This window comes from Anabrus simplex, chromosome 4 (genome assembly GCF_040414725.1).
Source record: "Anabrus simplex isolate iqAnaSimp1 chromosome 4, ASM4041472v1, whole genome shotgun sequence".
Taxonomy (NCBI): domain Eukaryota; kingdom Metazoa; phylum Arthropoda; class Insecta; order Orthoptera; family Tettigoniidae; genus Anabrus; species Anabrus simplex.
This window is the reverse complement of record NC_090268.1, coordinates 114,875,974-114,893,385: the sequence shown is the minus strand read 5'-3', so window position 1 is coordinate 114,893,385 and position 17,412 is coordinate 114,875,974. Positions and strand designations below refer to the sequence as shown.

General features: G+C 39.2%; 1 protein-coding gene across 1 annotated transcript in view; it reads right to left on the bottom strand.

The window, feature by feature from the left end:
- LOC137500463 (uncharacterized) overlaps positions 1-17,412 on the bottom strand; it is a 123,612-nt gene that overhangs the window by 7,955 nt on the left and 98,245 nt on the right. Inside the window, exons 6-7 of the mRNA XM_068227361.1 lie at positions 13,852-14,031; positions 5,168-5,928 (exon numbers count right to left, since the gene is read on the bottom strand). Coding sequence (XP_068083462.1) covers positions 5,168-5,928; positions 13,852-14,031 — 941 coding nt within the window. The remainder of the gene's footprint in view (positions 1-5,167; positions 5,929-13,851; positions 14,032-17,412) is intronic.

Here is a 17,412-nt window from a genome sequence, read left to right as displayed (position 1 = left end):
ATCCCATTCTCGCCATAAGTCGTATCTGTGTCGGTGCAACGTAAAGCAACTAGCGTTGATGATCCCTGGAGTGTCCTTCCTGGTACCCTCTTCTGCCTTAAAGTATCTATACATATCCTTTCGTTGCTCCCTGAAATTCATATGACTGCCAATTATGTTTGCCATCATGTTAACCTTAGCTGATTTTTTTGCTAAATTCAATTCCCCAGTAAGCTCCTTCAATCTCTCTTTACTCCCACAACCATTCCTAACTATTAAAAAAAACTTGTAAAAGAAACTACAGAAATTTGTGGAAAAACAAGTGCCACACCAAAAGAGAAGGAAACAGCTTGGTGGAATGACCGCGTGAAGACAGCAGTAAAAGATAGATATATACTGAAAAGAAAATTATAGACAAAATGAATTAAAAATTAAACATCTAGCACAGGAATACAGGAAAATGAAACTGGCTGTAAAAAGACTGATCTGGGAAGAAAATTAAAAGTGCTGGGATAACTTTACTACAAGGATAGAGGAAGACTGTCAACAAAGTAGGAAACTACTATACAAAATAGTAAACAGTAAAAGAAATGAATAAATAAGCATCCTTGCACTGGAAACAGATGACGGTAGCTTAATACAAACAGAGGAAGGGATCAGGGACAAAATGAAGAAGTATTTCAACATGCTGTTAACTGGAAATGGGGCAACACCACCACCAATGACTGTAGTGTAGATGAAGCCAAAAACAACAAATACTCATTAACATGGCTTGAGGTAGAAACAGCACTAAAGAGCATATGAAATGGGAAGTTCCCAGGCTTTGATGATCTCAGCTCAGACATGATAAAGGCAGCTGGAATACCAGGATTGAATTGGCTATATAGAGTGTTATCAGCGAATTGGGAAAGAAACAAAATCCCAGAAGATTGGAGTAAAGGAGTCATCATCGCACTGTTCAAAAGGGCCACCAATGGAAATGTGAAAATTACAGAGGCATCACGCTGTTGTCACACACACTGAAACTGCTGGAAAAGATCACAGAAATGAGACTTAGGAAGATAGTGGAACGTTTGTTTGAGGAAGAACAATACGGGTTCAGGAAAGGTCAAAGAACTGTGGATCTTATCTTTGCAGTAAAAATGCTGACAGAAAAGTACTGGGAATACGGAAGAAATCTTGTGACTGCATTTGTGGACATTGAAAAAGCATATGATAGTGTTCCTTGGAACAAGATTTGGAAATGTCTGGAAGACCTAAAGGTGCCAAAGTACTTAATTAACGAAGTCAAGATGCTATACCAGAAGTGCTACAGCTGTGTCCAGATAGGCAACGGGCGATCAAAATGGTTTGAAACAAAGAGAGGTGTCCAACAAGGAAGTGCCCTATCACCATTCCTGTTCGTAATAGTAATGGACAAAGTCATCAAATCTATCAAGAAAATGGACAGTGAACCAAATGCCCTGGTATTTGCTGATGATGTACTTTTATGGGGAGAGACAGAAGCTGAAGTTTAGAAGAAACAATACATTCAAAAATTTTGGACTGAAGATGAGCAAAACAAAGACAGTGAGAATGACCATCAACAGGGAAGGAACAAGCTCAAATATATTTCTGGAAGGAGTAAAAATCGAATCAGCTTTCCACTTCAAGTACCTCGGAAGCACAATCTCAAAAGACAACACTGTTAGGCAGGAAATACTCAGATGGACACAGAAAGCATCAAACTTCTACAGTCAAGTCAGAAATCTTCCCTGGGACTGCAAAAATACCACAAAAAGCGAAAACAGTCATGTACCACCCATACTCCGTACCAATCCTAATCAGTTTAAAGAAATGTACCCTACCAAACAAAGACTTCAGTAGAATCCAAGCAACTGAAATGAGATTCATTAGAACCATGAACCAAATTACCAGAAGGGACAAGATCAGAAATGAAGTGAATGGGAAAGTAGCTGGTATCGAGGTTCTTATTACCAGTGTCATAAAGAAATGCAGACTTCAGTTGTATGGGCACATAATGAGAATGAACAGGGAAAGACCTGCCAGAAAATATTTTGACCTTAACTCATAGGAAGAAGACCACAGGTAAGACCAAGAAAACTCTGGATAGAGACTGTAAGATCAGATGTGGAGAAGGGAGGACACAAATGGATGTAATGGAACAGAAGATGTATAAAGACAGAAGGAGATGGCGAGCACTTGTACCCCACAACCGGGAAACTGGAGTTGGGAAATGTTGATGATAATGATCTTTTGAAATGATACTTCCAAGGTATTTGAATTTAGAAACAGACTGTAACAGAGTATCCTCTAGGAAAATGTTTGAATCTGAGCCTTTCCTGTTGGTACTCATTTCAACAGTTTTTGTTTTACTGATGTTTAGTCCATATTCTTTAAACTTGCCATTCCAGAGATTTAGTTTCTCCTGTACTTCTGTTTCATTTTCTCCCCAGATCAAATATTAGAGTAACTGCAAAGAATATGGAAATTTATTGAACATCTCCCTTGGTAAATTATCAACGAATATTTGCCCCAATTTGTCCTCTTGAATTCCAACTATATGTTCATACTGTGATGTTTCCTACTTTTAAAAACCCCACTACTGATGTCATTCCATGCCATCTTTGCACTGACAGCTTGGAACAAACCACTTATTACAAGAAATTCAACTTCATTTCCAGTATCCAATCTTACTTACAATAAACCAATAAAAGTAAACTTCCACCTGTTTGATACTGTATATTTGCTTTAAGCAAATTAATTATTTGTAGAACATGTTTCATTCCTTAGGAACATCTTCAGCTACATAACATTGCTTAGGTGAAATTACATGGAATTTTCTTCTCAAAAAAAAAAAAACCATCTTAAAATACTGTAGTACCTTTGTTATGATTAAAACAAAATGAAGCGTGTGGGGAGGGCTGAGTGGGAAGGAAGATGGATCTACCTAAATTGGGTTAGAACATAAGTAGATCCTAAATTAGGTTAGAACATAAGTAGATATAAGTAATGATGGAATGTTTTAAAATACTCCTTAGTTAACATCTACAACATAAAGGAACATGTAAAATTTCAACTTTGTACATCATTCTTTTCAGCCTGCCTGGTGGGCATGATCATTATGGCATCAAGTCTATTTAGTTTGACACTACGGTTAGCCGGTTCAAGTTGCATTGGTCAAAAAAAGTGTTATCATCAGAATGTTAGCCGACAGGGTAGGAGAGTTGGTAGTATACATTTTCTAATCATTAGATTGTGTACCAAAAACCTGGATTCAATTCCCAACCTCCCTGCAGTGTTCATATGAAGTGAGGACGAATGATGCTGTTGCTGGCGATTCATCCGTTGGATGAAGACGTTAAGCCTTCAGCGGACCCCTTGGTGCTATTCGACAGGAGAAGGCTCTGTGCCTGCATTGGGTTTCACCCTCTCCCTTCCTGTTATCATATACTACGTCATTCATTTCATCTCATTAACTCCTCACCGGGCGAGTTGGCCGTGTGCGTAGAGGCGCGCGGCTGTGAGCTTGCATCGGGGAGATAGTAGGTTCGAATCCCACTATCGGCAGCCCTGAAGATGGTTTTCCGTGGTTTCCCATTTTCACACCAGGCAAATGCTGGGGCTGTAGCTTAATTAAGGCCACGGCCGCTTCCTTCCAACTCCTAGGCCTTTCCTATCCCATCGTCGCCATAAGACCTATCTGTGTCGGTGCGACGTAAAGCCCCTAGCAACAAAAAAAAAAAAAAAATTAACTCCTCTGATAGGGTTGACATCAGGAAGAACATCCAGTCATAAAAACTTGCTACAAAGATTCATCTCACTTCATACCTGACCTCATTCAGAAATGAGACAAGAGTTGGACATAGAGTGAGTTTTACAATTAATTTACCCCCAATATCAAAAAGCTTCCTTAGCAAGCACTTCCGGCCGAAGAACAAGACCTTACAGGATTTCGACATTCATGCTCAAGGGGTTCCAGAGATTCAGTGATCAGTCAGTGAGTCCGTAGGTTTTTGCTTTAATATTTACAGATTGTTACTGATCTGCATAATGATTAGGTGCCAATGAGGCCTGACAGCACATGCGAAAACTAAACCTTCACCTGAGGAAGATGATAATTGATTGGTGGTGCGAAGCAAGTATTATTCACTATTCCTTCTTAAAATGAGAAGAAACTATCAGGGTTGAGCAGTACAGAACCAGCTGGATTGAATGTGTCAGAAATTATAAGTTAAACAGCCTAGAGTGGTCAACAAAAACAGAGTTATACTGCTTCATGACAACATGCAACCACATGTGTCATGAGCAACAGCTCAAAAACACATAACAAGAGACTCATCATCATTCATCATACTCACTAGATCTCTTTTAAGCATTTGGATGACTTTTTGGCATGGAAATCGATGAAAAATGCCTGCCAGTATAAATGCTCTTGTACTCTGTGGGAAAAGTGATAGTAATCTACTGAGTTCTCTGCGATCATTGGATTCGCACTCTCCTTAAGTAAAAAATCTATAGGACAGTCATCTGACCAGTTACTCTGTACAGCTCTGAACGCTGGCCAGTGACAGTCAAACATCAAGAGCACTCACTGCATGCCATAGAGATGAATATGCTTTGCTGGTCACTTGGCCTGATCTGACTGGATAATATCCCGATTATAACTACCAGTAAAATCATAGGTGTTGCTCTGATTGTAAACAAAATGCGTGAAACCCGCCTCAGGCGATACAACCATGTTTTATGCTGTGAAGAAAAATCTGTGGTAAAGGTGGTACTTAATCTCACCCTATCTGGAAATTGACATTGTGATCGGCTGAAGAAACATTGGCTTGGTGATATACAGAAAGACGTGCCATGCTCACTTAGATCCAGACAATGCACTGGACAGAACCAAATGTAGATCTGTATGCCAAACAGTGGACCCTACATCAATGTGAGACAAAGATGATAACTTTGTTGGAAGAAGTGTATTGCAACTAATGGTGTCTATTTTGATAAATAGGAGTCCTTTGTCACAGACTTCCTGTAATAAGTTTTGTCACAAAATCCAGTATTTCATGTGCAGCTACCTGATAATAAGCAAATAACCTTACTTTTAAATTTGTATCCACTGTAATTTATAGTTACACTACTAAATTATTTTATATGAAGATTGTGGATATATTGGAAAGAAAATACATACCAGATTTAAATTTTGGTTTCCTGGATAATTTATGAGTAGACTGGGGTATTCTTAAAACAGAGGTTTTCTTCATTGCATTGAAAAGTCTATTTTTATTGCAGGTAGTTCGAGGCATAATTCTCTTCTTAGGTTTGGATTGACCACTAGCATTAGACTCAGATTCATTATCTGTTTCCTCAGTCCCATTATCTCCACGGCTGCAGTTGACTGTCAAAGCCGGCAGTTTCCCAAGGTCATGATCTGAGCTTCTTTCAGGACTATTCCTAGAGCCACTGTCAACAGTCGGTTTCCTGCATGCTCCTTTTGGTGCAGATCCTCCACTAAATGTAACACTACTTATACCTTGAGATTTTCTGCATTGAAAAGTTATATCCCTTTCGGATATATTGAAACATGGATCTGTACTTGGTTTTAACCATCCATGCTTAGCATTTCTTTTTGTACTATTTTCAGTCAACTTATCAGAATTCTTTATCCGAGGTTCTTGATTTGGTTCAATGTTTATAAAACAACTTCGGTTTTCAGTGGTGTCCTCTTCTTCTTCTTCCTCCTCTTCTTCTTCCTCTTCCTCCTCCTTCCTTCTATCCCAGGTTTTTTGATCATCCTTAATTTGCTTTACTTGGTATTCCTGTTCAATGTTGCCACTAGCAAATTGTTTCTCAGCATCTGTATTGTTGAAAATTGAACTATCAAACACATGCTTTTTCCTTGAAGAATGAGTGTGTCTAGTAAGGTTACGACTTCTGTGCTCCTGTTTGTACCTAAAAATAAGGAATACAATATTTCATTGTGGCATAAAATCATGTTAGTTTATAACTGAGCAACTATTACAAAAGGTATAAGGTAGGAACTGGTGCTATAACAACAAATGAAATTATTAGTATAGTATCATTTTTAATTTGCAAAAGTCAAATCAAGTACTGAATGTGAAAGTGGCTAATGTGAACAGGGCAGAGAGAAGAGGCTTAATCTGGTGGATGTTAGGAATCTACACTGTATAACAAAAAAAAAAAGAAGCACCAGGAAGGAATTGTCTGATGGCGATAAAGATCGGCGCATGTGGGGAACAGACATAGAAAAACAAACGATCAAAAGTGCAGAACAATCAAATGATTTATTGCAGAGTTAGAGCATTACAAAGTGAGGATGTCAATAAGGTGTTGGTACACCCCTGGCCTGGATGCAAGCTGTCACTCGATGTGGCATAGACTGATGATGTTCCCGGATGGTGTCCCGTGGCATTTCGTGCCAAATGGTCTCCAACTCTTGGGCTAAATCAGTGACATTCCGAGATGTTTGCAATCGCCTTCCCATGACGTCCCAAATGTCCTCTATGGGAGAGAGGTCTGGCAACTGAGCTGGCCAAGGAAGGATAGGGCAAGCTTGAAGACAGTTCATAGAAACACGTGCCGTGTACGGTCGGGCATTATCCTGTGGGAAAGTAAGGCCTGGATATCACTGAAGGAACGGTAACACAACCGGCTGTAGAATATAATCAACATACCACTGTGCTGTCAGTGTGCCAGGAATGACTACCAGAGGGGTCCAGCTATCAAAGGAGATGGCACCTCAGACTATCACCTCCCTGTTGAGGGGCTGTGTGGAGTGCAATAATCAAGGCGGGATCCCAACGCTGGCCTGGACGTCTCCAAACATGTCTGCAGTTGTCGTCAGGGCACTGTTGGAAACGGGATTCATCACTAAAGACTATACATCCCCAGTCAGCGCAGTTCCACGTTGCTCAAGCACGGCACCACTGTAATCTGGCTTGATGGTGAACAGGTGTAAGTGGTAAGCAGTGTAACGGGCAGCGCGAGCGCAAACTCCTCTCACTCAGGCGTCTGTTGATGGTCATGGTGGACACATGTGTGCGGGTCACACGCTGGATCGTTGATAATGATGACTCCGGTGCTGTGACAGCTGTTCTGACAATCGCTCTGTCTGCCCGTGCTGTTGTGGCCCTTGGTCGACCACTGCCGCCCTGACGATGATGCCTTCTGTTGCTGACCCACGCTTGCCAGCATCGTCTGATCGCCACATCACTTCGACCCAAATGTCCAGCGACAGCTCGATTTGACCAACCAGCTTCTTTCAATCTGATCGCATGACCTCTTTCAAACTCTGACATCTGCTCGTAATGAGCACGAATCCTTCGGCGTGGCATTCATATAGCCGACATTAAGATAGCACAGTCGAATGCAACAGCTAATTTGAGCATACACTTCAGAATAACACCTAATATACACCTGATGCATTCGCAGTTCGGATGCGTAGGAGCTCCCATTATTCATTCATTGGACACAAAATTATAATCATTTGCATGTTTGGTCCGAATGTCTTTGCATACGTAATTTCCTTACAATCGGACAACGCCTACTCCCGGTGCATCATTTTTCTTGTTATAGAGTGTATATGAATATGGGTTGGACTATGTTAAATGATAATACGGTTTGTATATTATGCGGTTTGATGATTTTCATTTACTGACAGTGTGTAAAGAAACGTATGAAGAGAGCCTTAAATTTTTGTCAGAAAAACAGCAGGAAGTGATAACTCAACCAGGTAATGAGGTAAAAATTTGATATTGGTTAGTGAAAGATTGGAAGTGTGCTCGTAATTCATGTAAATTTTTGGGTAAAATTAGGAATCGATGTGCAGCTGCAATAAAGCCAAAAACTCAGTTGTGGATAGAACAAGAACTAGGTAGTGTCAAGGTGAAGTGATCCTGGTGGTGGTGGTGGTGGTGGTGGTGGTGGTAACTATTATTTTAAAAGGAAGTACAACTGGACAACCATCCACTGTATAACACTAATCAGAAATAAAAAATGGAAGGGATCCGACACTTCAAAAAATGAAGGTATCGGCCAAAGGAAGACAAGGGCCTCGAAGGGCGTGAGAATGAAAGACTCCCTATGCTCGAGTGCTCTAATACTGGTGGGGTCAGAAAAGAACAAGAGTTGACCAAGGGAGGTCGGATAGGATAGATGAAAGTGAGGAGCCTGGCACAAGTAAGTGGAAGGAATGCCAGGACTTAGCCAGGTGCCCTGTGGTCGCCAAACTGCGCTCCCAAGTTGAGAGCCCCTGGGTCCCCTTTTAGTTGCCTCTTAAGACAGGTAGGGGATACTGTGGGGTTACTCAACCACCTCCACCCAAAAGGGAAGAAGTGATCCTGATAGGACAAAGCACAGGTAGTGTCTAGGTGAAGAGATTCTGTTGTGTAATTATGGCGCAAATGGTGGCTTGCTACAGTAACTAGTTGCACTCAGCTCAGTGCAAAGAAAGGAGTATTCCTCCACTACTGACTATCTGTAGGGGAGTGGGGGGGAAGGAGACAGCACATGTGTTGCCAAGGCAAGGTGACCTGGTCTAACTGATGAGGAGGTTGAGGTAGGTTGGGAGTGATATGACAGGCGACCCTTGATGTTGGAAATTTGTGGAGGGGGAGGAAAACACCTCTCTACTGGACACCCCTAGACAGAGGGGACAAAGTTTGCTCTGGCTACAGGGCTATGGCTGTGGGATACACAGGCAGCCACATGCTCAATAAGAAGTACCTTTAGATGTAACAAATCTTTTAATTTTGTTTTAATTTTTCTCCGAATGGATCCATTAGGTTTTTTACTGTACAGGCCTGGAGAAAATAAAGGTTATTCATTCATAATTTGCATAAGTCAAATAAGCCTCTTTCCTAATGGTTTCAGCTAGAACAATATTTGTTACTTTCATTGACCAATCTTATCCTTGACTATGACAATACAAATGTGACTATGACTGAAGTACAAGTGACACTAGTAATGCCATTTGTTACACAGCGAGCCCCTGTTATGAATGGTGTGAAGGTGTTGGTCACAGGGATCAATGAGGTATAATAATTATAATTTCGTGTGGCTATTCCTAGCTGTGTGCAGTCCTTGTAAGGCAGACCCTCCAACGAGGGTGGGCGGCATCTGCTGTTTTTTTTTTTTTTAATGGAGTGTTTTTGTACTGGAGGATGTGTTATGTATGAGTGGCAGGAGCGTTGAGAAAGGTACAAACACGCACTGCCCAAGCCAGAGGAAAAATCTCTGACCTGGCTGGGAATCGACCCCAGGGCCCTCTGAATTGAAAGCGACTATGCTGACCATTCAGCCAAGGAGACAGACATCAATGAAGTAAGCAGCAGGAAACTACCTCACTCCTCACTCTTCATTCCCCTGACACCTCACCTATGTCTAGGAAAACTGATAGTGGAGCTGTTGCAGATCCGACCGTCCTTTGGACGAAGGACTCGATATCTACATATATTTAATTCTGTAGCTTATGGAAAATTATCCCCCTGTAGGTGGGCAGTAGAATAACACCCATGGTATCCCCTGCCTGTCGTAAGAGGTGACTAAGATAGACCCCAGGGGCTCTCAACTTGGGAGCGTGGGTTGGCCCTTAGCTGAGTCCTGGCATTGCTTCCACTTAACTTGTGACAGGCTCCTCACTTTCATCTATCCTATCTGACCTCCCTTAATCAACTCTTGTTCTTTTCTAAACCCAATGGTATTAGACCACTCGAGGCCTAGGGAGTCTTTTATTTTCACTCCCTTCGTGGCCCTTGCCTCTCTTTGGCTGATATTATTTTTCGAAGTGTTGGATCCATTCCATTTTTCGTCTGATTAATGTTATATAGAGGATGGTTGCCTAGTTGTACTTTCTCTTGAAACAATAATCACCACCACCACCACCACCACTTACGGAAAATTATAGAAAAACTACTGCACCCGTGATGATGCAAAATATTTAATTTGATTCATTATTAACTCAAGAAGTGTGGAAAATTGTTCACAACTCAAAAGGCTTGTATATAAATTTAAAAAATTAAGAATTACCAGCACTAAATTTAACATTTAAAAAAAATTGCATTGGCAATGATGATTACACAAATGCAAATGGTTTTGTTTGTCTGTTCATAATGGCCACAGTTTGTTGTTTGCTGTTTATTATTGATATTGTCTTGTTTTGGGCTTATTAAAGAAAGTCTGTAATATAATATACATTTATACTGTGTACTTGAGCCGCATTATCACAAAAATGGATACAGGGTATATCCTTATAAATACACTAAGAGAGGCAGCAGAAGTGGAATCTGCAAGGACTAGTATGAAGAAAAGATGGAAGGGAACCCTACAGTGGAATGACAGAACGACAGAATTACTGCAAAAGAAGTAGCAGAAGGTCTGAATAAAGAACAGTAAAGCTTCAGACCTGGAAGGTCCACAGTAGATCTCATCTTTGTCATAAGACAGCTATAAGAACAGCATTACAAACATGGAAAAGATCTGCTGATGGCCTTCTTTGATATTGAAAATGCATATGATAATGTATACAGAAGCAAGATAACAAAGGCCCTGGAAAATTTTTTTTTTTTTTAAGATTTGCTTTACGTCGCACCAACAAGGATAGGTCTTAAGGCAACGATGGCATAGGCAAGGGCTAGGAGTGGGAAGGAAGTGGCCATAATCTTAATTAAGGTATAGCCCTACCATTTTCCTGGTGTGAAAATGGGAAACCATGGAAAACCATCTTCAGGGCTGCCAACAATGAGGTTCGAGTCCACTATCTCCCAAATGCAAGATGATAGCTACATGACCCAAACCACGCAGCCACTTGCTCTGTGGAAAACAAAGAAGTTGGGGAGCAGACTATATGGAGGATTTCAAGGGAGTGTGAGTTGTGTGAAAGTAGGAGGAGAGAAAATGGATTGGATAGAAGAGAAGAACTGTCTGAAACAAGAAAGTGCATTCTTACCATTATTTTTTATTGTAGTGATGAATGATGCAATGACAAGACTGGTAGAGAAAACTGGGGAAGTACAGATCAAAGCAATGATGTCTGTAGATTATTTGATGTTGAGGGAATATAGGGAGGAAGAAGTTCACGAGCAGTTGGATGCATAGGATTGAACAATACAAGGATATACCATGAAATCTCCATATATAAAAATCATTTGCCATATATTAGTTTTGCAAAAACTCAAAAATGGCTTGACCAATTTGAATAACTTTTTCTGTTTTGTTTGCCTCAATACTATGGTGGTTTAGGAAGAAAACATTACGAAAAACCCAAAGGAACAGTCGAAAAATCGGAAAAACCAAAATTGGTAATTTGGTATGGGAACTGCCTCAATAGATAGCGTTTGTGGTACAATGCGAAGGAGAGGAGTCAGTATGGATTACTTTCAATAAATGGCGCTAGTGTCGCAAAAACTCGAAAATGTTGCGACAAATTTGAGTCTCTTTTTGTTTTGTTCACCTCAATACTGGGGTGGTTTAGGAAAAAAAACATTACGAAAACCCAAAGAACAGCTGAAAAATCGAAAAAATCAAAACTGGTAATTTTGTATGGGAATTGCCACTTCTGATTACTTCCAATACATGTCTTTCGTAGTACAATGCAAAACAGCTGTGCCTAGTACAACTGTTATTCATTCTGTGTGGTTGTGTAAAATCTATTACATTTCAAATCCTAGTTTGTTAAAAAAGTGTAGTGATTTTTTGAGAATACATTTGATTAAAGCAAATTTAATTACATTTTGCAAACATTCATTTTCATCAGCCATTCTAATTAAGATAAAATGACTTTGCAGGCTTAGACATAACCACAAATTTCAATACTGTAATGTTCTCAAGGTAATTTCGACAGATTTCAGTGACTGTTTAAACAATTCCCTGTCATTTTACGGTGTTCATTACAATACCAAGGAGAGGACGAGCTGATATAGGTCATTGAAGTCAGTCAAATGATGGCAAGCTACTTGACGTGCAAACCACACTGAGGACCAACGACTGATGGATAATGAAAATAGTCGTACTGGCATGTAAATAAAAGACACTGAATTCATTTCAATTACAAACAAGTTTCATTTAATAACCAAAAAATCTCAAACTGTACAAGATCTCAAGTTGGAAGGTTGATTAGTATTCATAATCGCTTTATGAAGAGTTACAATCAAATCTCTTTTAGGTGGTATGACATTCAACAGCTCATTATCGATCTAAATGAATTGGAGTTGGAAGGATGATTAGTATCGATAATCGCTTATGAAGGGTTACAATCAAATCCATGTTAGGTGGTAAAGTTCACTGTTATTGTAAAGCTTGTAATGTTAATTTTTCTCAAGGCATCAGATGTTAAAGATTAACTTCACGTGTTGTTCAGTCAAATATTAAAGGAAGTTCCGTGGAAATAATTATTGTACGAGTACAATTTGATGGAAATAATGCTGATAGAGACATCTTTAAGTAATGTTTTCCGAATAAAATTTTTTTTAGTCCAGTGCAATGGATCTCACGTTTGATGAATGAGATGATGTAATGTAAGATTATCCACAAGTAGAACAACGTGATTAAATATTTTTTTCTTGTAAAATCTTGATGCCATAATTTATTTCAGTTACTCAAAGAATTTAAATTTTCATTTGAAGTAATGGATGTTGACATGAATGGATCTGATAATTTAAATGCTTAAGACCAGTTATGAGTAAGATAGCTCATTGAGATTTGTTTTGTTTTCAACTTGTAAATAATTACGGCATTACTAAGAGGAGGTCCTCCCCATATAAATTTTTGTTTTGTTTTTTGTTTTTTTGAGCCAGAAGGAGGCTAATTGCAGCATAATTTGACTTCCAAGGGGTCGGAGGAATGAAATGCTGTATCTAAGGGAACTGGCTGAGAAGAATTTAATTTTGAATTACCATCGAGATTTATTTAATGTTAATTTGTTAATTGCTATTGAGTGCTAGTGTTAATAAATGTCAAAAACCTGTTGTTTAAATCTTTTTGTATTATTGTCACTAGTCCTTGTCTCTTTCACTGCCTTAAAAAATAAGCGAAGCCAGACAGTGAACGGTCCACCCTTGAGACTATCGCTCTCCAGCTGAGCATGCCAGGAATAAAGGGGGCAATACTTTGTTGGCCAGAAAAAGGTGTTTTCAAAGATTATGATTTTAACACACACAAATTAAAATAATGATAATGGCATGTGGCCTCTGGAGAGGCCTGGTGCAGATCTTTTGATTTGACTCCGTACAGGCGACCTGCATGTCTGTGAGGATGGGGCCCTATCTAAGATGAAATGTAATGCTGAAAACATCACAAACACCCAGCCCCCGAACCATAGGAATTAACTAACGAAAGTTAAAAACCCCCGATCCGACCAGTAATTTAACCCGGGATCCCTTGAACCAAAGGCCAGCACGCTAACCATTTAGCCATGGAGCTGGACACAAATTCAATTATAATAAATCATCATCTACTGTCACTGCTTTCCCATACTATTATGGGGTCATGGGTGTGAACTGTGTTGAATGAGTGGACCTGGCCCTGTTTTGTGTTGGAGACCTGTCATTTGAGTGGATATATTCACTATTACGTGTTTCTGTGGTGGTTGATAGTGCAGTGTGAGAACAAGAAGAGGTGTGTATTAGGACAAACACAAACATCCATTCCCTGAGAGAATGCAGTAAACCAGAAGTGGTTAAAATTTCTCCAACTTGGCCAGGAATCAAACCTGGGACGATCATAACTGAAGAAATCAACATTGACCATTCTGCCAAGGAGCTGGACATAAATTATAACATGCAGTCAATATACAAAATTCTTCTAGATAGATAAGAGAGACTAACGCAATGATAAGAGACAGATTTTAAATCTACAAACCTTCCTTTCTCCACTTCTTGTATGGAAGCATCACTGTTGAACATGTGACCATTTCTTGCTAGAGGTGTTTGTTCTTGGTCAGTTTGTACACTTTTACTGCAACTTTGTGAACCCTTCAGAATATCTTCTCTTCTGTCACAGTATTTTATGTTTGAAGGTGATAGTGACATTGCTCGCTTGCTGAAACATATCATCAAATGCATTTTAAATAATATAATTATAAGATATCAATCAACACAAGCTCATTTACCCTTCTTCAACTTTTTTTCCCTGGCCTCCTCTCAGTGGGGTTGGCACTTATGTGGATTACGCCCAGTCTTATGATTAAATGCCTTTCATTACATCAACCATATCTACAGGGATGTATTCAACTCTGGTACTTCATAGTGTGGTGTGCAGTGTACAAATGCAGATGTGTATTAAAGTGATAACAAACAGCCAGTCTCTGAGGTGGACCGACCAACCGACCGATCGACCGACCAATCAATCCTGATCTGCATTTAGGGCAGTCCCCCAGGTGGCAGATTCCCTATCTCTTGTTTTCCCAGCCTTTTCTTAAATGATTGCAAAAAATTTGGAAATTTATTGAACATCTCCCTTGGTAAATTATTCCAATCCGTAACTCCCCTACCTATAAATGAAATGAATATTTGCCCCAATTTATTCTCTTGAATTCCAACTCTATCTTCATATTGTGATCATTACTATCTCTAAAAAACACCACACAAACTTATTCGTCTACTAATGTCATCCCATGCTATTAGTAGACGAATAAGTTTGAGTGGTATTTTTTACATCCCGCGCTGGCCTTTGGCCACAGGGGTCCCGGGTTCGATTCCCGGCAGGGTCAGGAATTTTAACCTTAATTGGTTAATTTCACTGGCACGGGGGCTGGGTGTATGTGTCCGACACATAACCTCAATATTGTATTCCTTAAAACTATATACACATGACATTTTATTTTTATGAGAAAACCTCGAACACTCCCCCCTTTTCTCAAAAAATAAAATACTACACTTCAATCAATTATCCTCTCATTGCAAACCTATAAGCTTGTTGCCAGATAAATTCTTTGTGAACAAGTCTGTAGCATTTCTCTCTGATGCTACATATACAAACTCAATGAACCCTTTTTCTACTAGCTCTCTACATACATGGTACATGATGTCAATATGTTTTGACCTTTCACTCACAATATCGTTTTTACTCAATTTAATTGCTGCTGCATTGTCAGCAAACACTTTACAAGGTATATCCATAAACCTTTCCAGCCCTAGCTCTGATAGCAAATCTTTCATCCAAGTTACTTCTCGAGATACCTCTGCCATTGCCATGTATTCAGCATCCATGGTAGATCTAGCAATACAACTCTGTTTGTTACTATACTATGATACTGCTCCCCCTGCCACTGTGGTTACATACCCACTCACTGGTCTTCTAGACTCAGTATCTCCTCCCCAATCTGCATCACAGAACACTTGTACTGACTCCCCACAATTTTTGAAACATAACTTTAAATCTCCAGTACCATATAGATATCTCATGATATGCTTCACTTCTTTCCAATCTTTAATCTTAGGTTTTTGACAATTTTGACTAATTTTACTTACCACAAATTCAATGTCAGGTCTAGTATTATTTCACAAATATAGTAAACTTCCTACTGCACTGCAATAAATGGTACAATCAAATTCCTGCTCATCATTTTCAGCTGCTGAATACCCACTTGGTAAAATAGTCTTACTCAGTTACAGTCACTCATGGAAAAATCAGCGAGTAATTTGTCAATGTACAAACTTTGACTCAACACAACCCCTTCTTTTGTCTGTTCTATTTTTATTGACAGTAAGTTTGTTGCTTTCCCTAGATCTTTAATCTCTAACTCATCTGCCAACCTTATTTTAACCAACAACCTCTTTTTGTTACCTATTGCAATGTCGTCAACATACAAGCCAATAATACAACAATACATACACATATGGTTCTTTGACACATTTCTTAAAATCTAGTCTTCTAATTATAACATCAACACAAGCATTACAATCTTTACTCGAATTAGGTAGTCCATAGATGCTTTTCTTCAATTTACATACATAGTTTTGGACATCCTTTTCTATGAACAATTCTGGTTGTTCCATGTATACAGTACAACTGATTTCACTATTTAAGTAAGCACTAGTTACATCTAGATGTTCTACAGTCCAACCTTTACGTACTGCAATACCTATTAACAGTCTCATTGTTTTCCTCTTTATAACAGGACTAAATGTTTCATCAAAACTAAGGTTCATCTCTCTCTTAAAACCTTGAGCAACCAACCTGGCCTTATATTTCTGAATGTTACCCTCACTGTCATATTTCAGTGAAAACACCCACTTAGAAGTAATTATCTTAACATTTTCTGGTCCTTTTACAATTTCCCAAACATCCTTCTTTCTCATCTCGTTGATCTCCACTTTCATGGCTTCCATCCAGTTATCAGACTCTTGGCTTAACATAGCCCCCTGAACTGTTCTAGGTTCCACTACACTCACATGTTTAACTTCCATCTCTGCCTTACATCCAAATACTCTCAATCTACCTATTTCTTCCTCATCTAACTTCTCTGCTTTTGCCTGATACTTATTAAACACCTCCAACACTTCATCCTTATTTTTCACACATACAGCCACATTAAATCTGGAGTATTCATCAATCATAGTTACAACATACTGAGATTTCCCAAGTGACGGTGGACTAATTTTTCCAACTACATCAGTGTGCACAACATCAAGTGATTTTTCTGCCTTACGCTCACAGGACTTAGGTACTCCCTTGTTATTTAGTTTCCCCTGAATGCATACAGAACAAGTATTAAAATCATTACTCCTTTTCAATTCTAACATAGGCAATTTAAACAAAGCTTCAGAATGAACATGTCCATATCTCTCATGCTACAACCTAACCTGCCCAACACTTTTGAATGCTACGTTGTTATTACATTGTTGACCTATTATTTGATCACAATCACTTACAGCTACAATCTCATTTCTCCCCTCTATTTGTACTACATACACATCAATCCTCCTGTTTGCAACAAACAATGTTTCATCTCCCTTCTTATCTACAACGACTGTTTTCTCACCTGCAAATTCTACTTTGAAACCTTTGCTGGTTAACTTACCAAATGATGTTAAACTTGCACCTAAGTTTGGTACATACAATCCGTAAATGTAATTGTCCAGCCTGTTGACATTTTTACTTTGACCTTACCTATACCTTTGATATCCAGCTTACTGTTATCTCCTATTTCTACATTCCCGGTTACATTTGTTAACATGTCTATAAACATCTCCATTGTTGGACACATATGATGGGACGCACCTGAATCGAACAGCTAATCGCTAATTTTCTCAGTTCCTACAGAAACTACCATGCTCATTGCTTTATCTACTACATGTATAATATCTGAGCTTACCACTTTTCCACTCGCATTCACTGATCTATTCTCCTGCGATGATTCGTCACTCTTCATTGTTGGCCATACTTTTGAATAATGCCCTGACTTACCACAATTGAAGC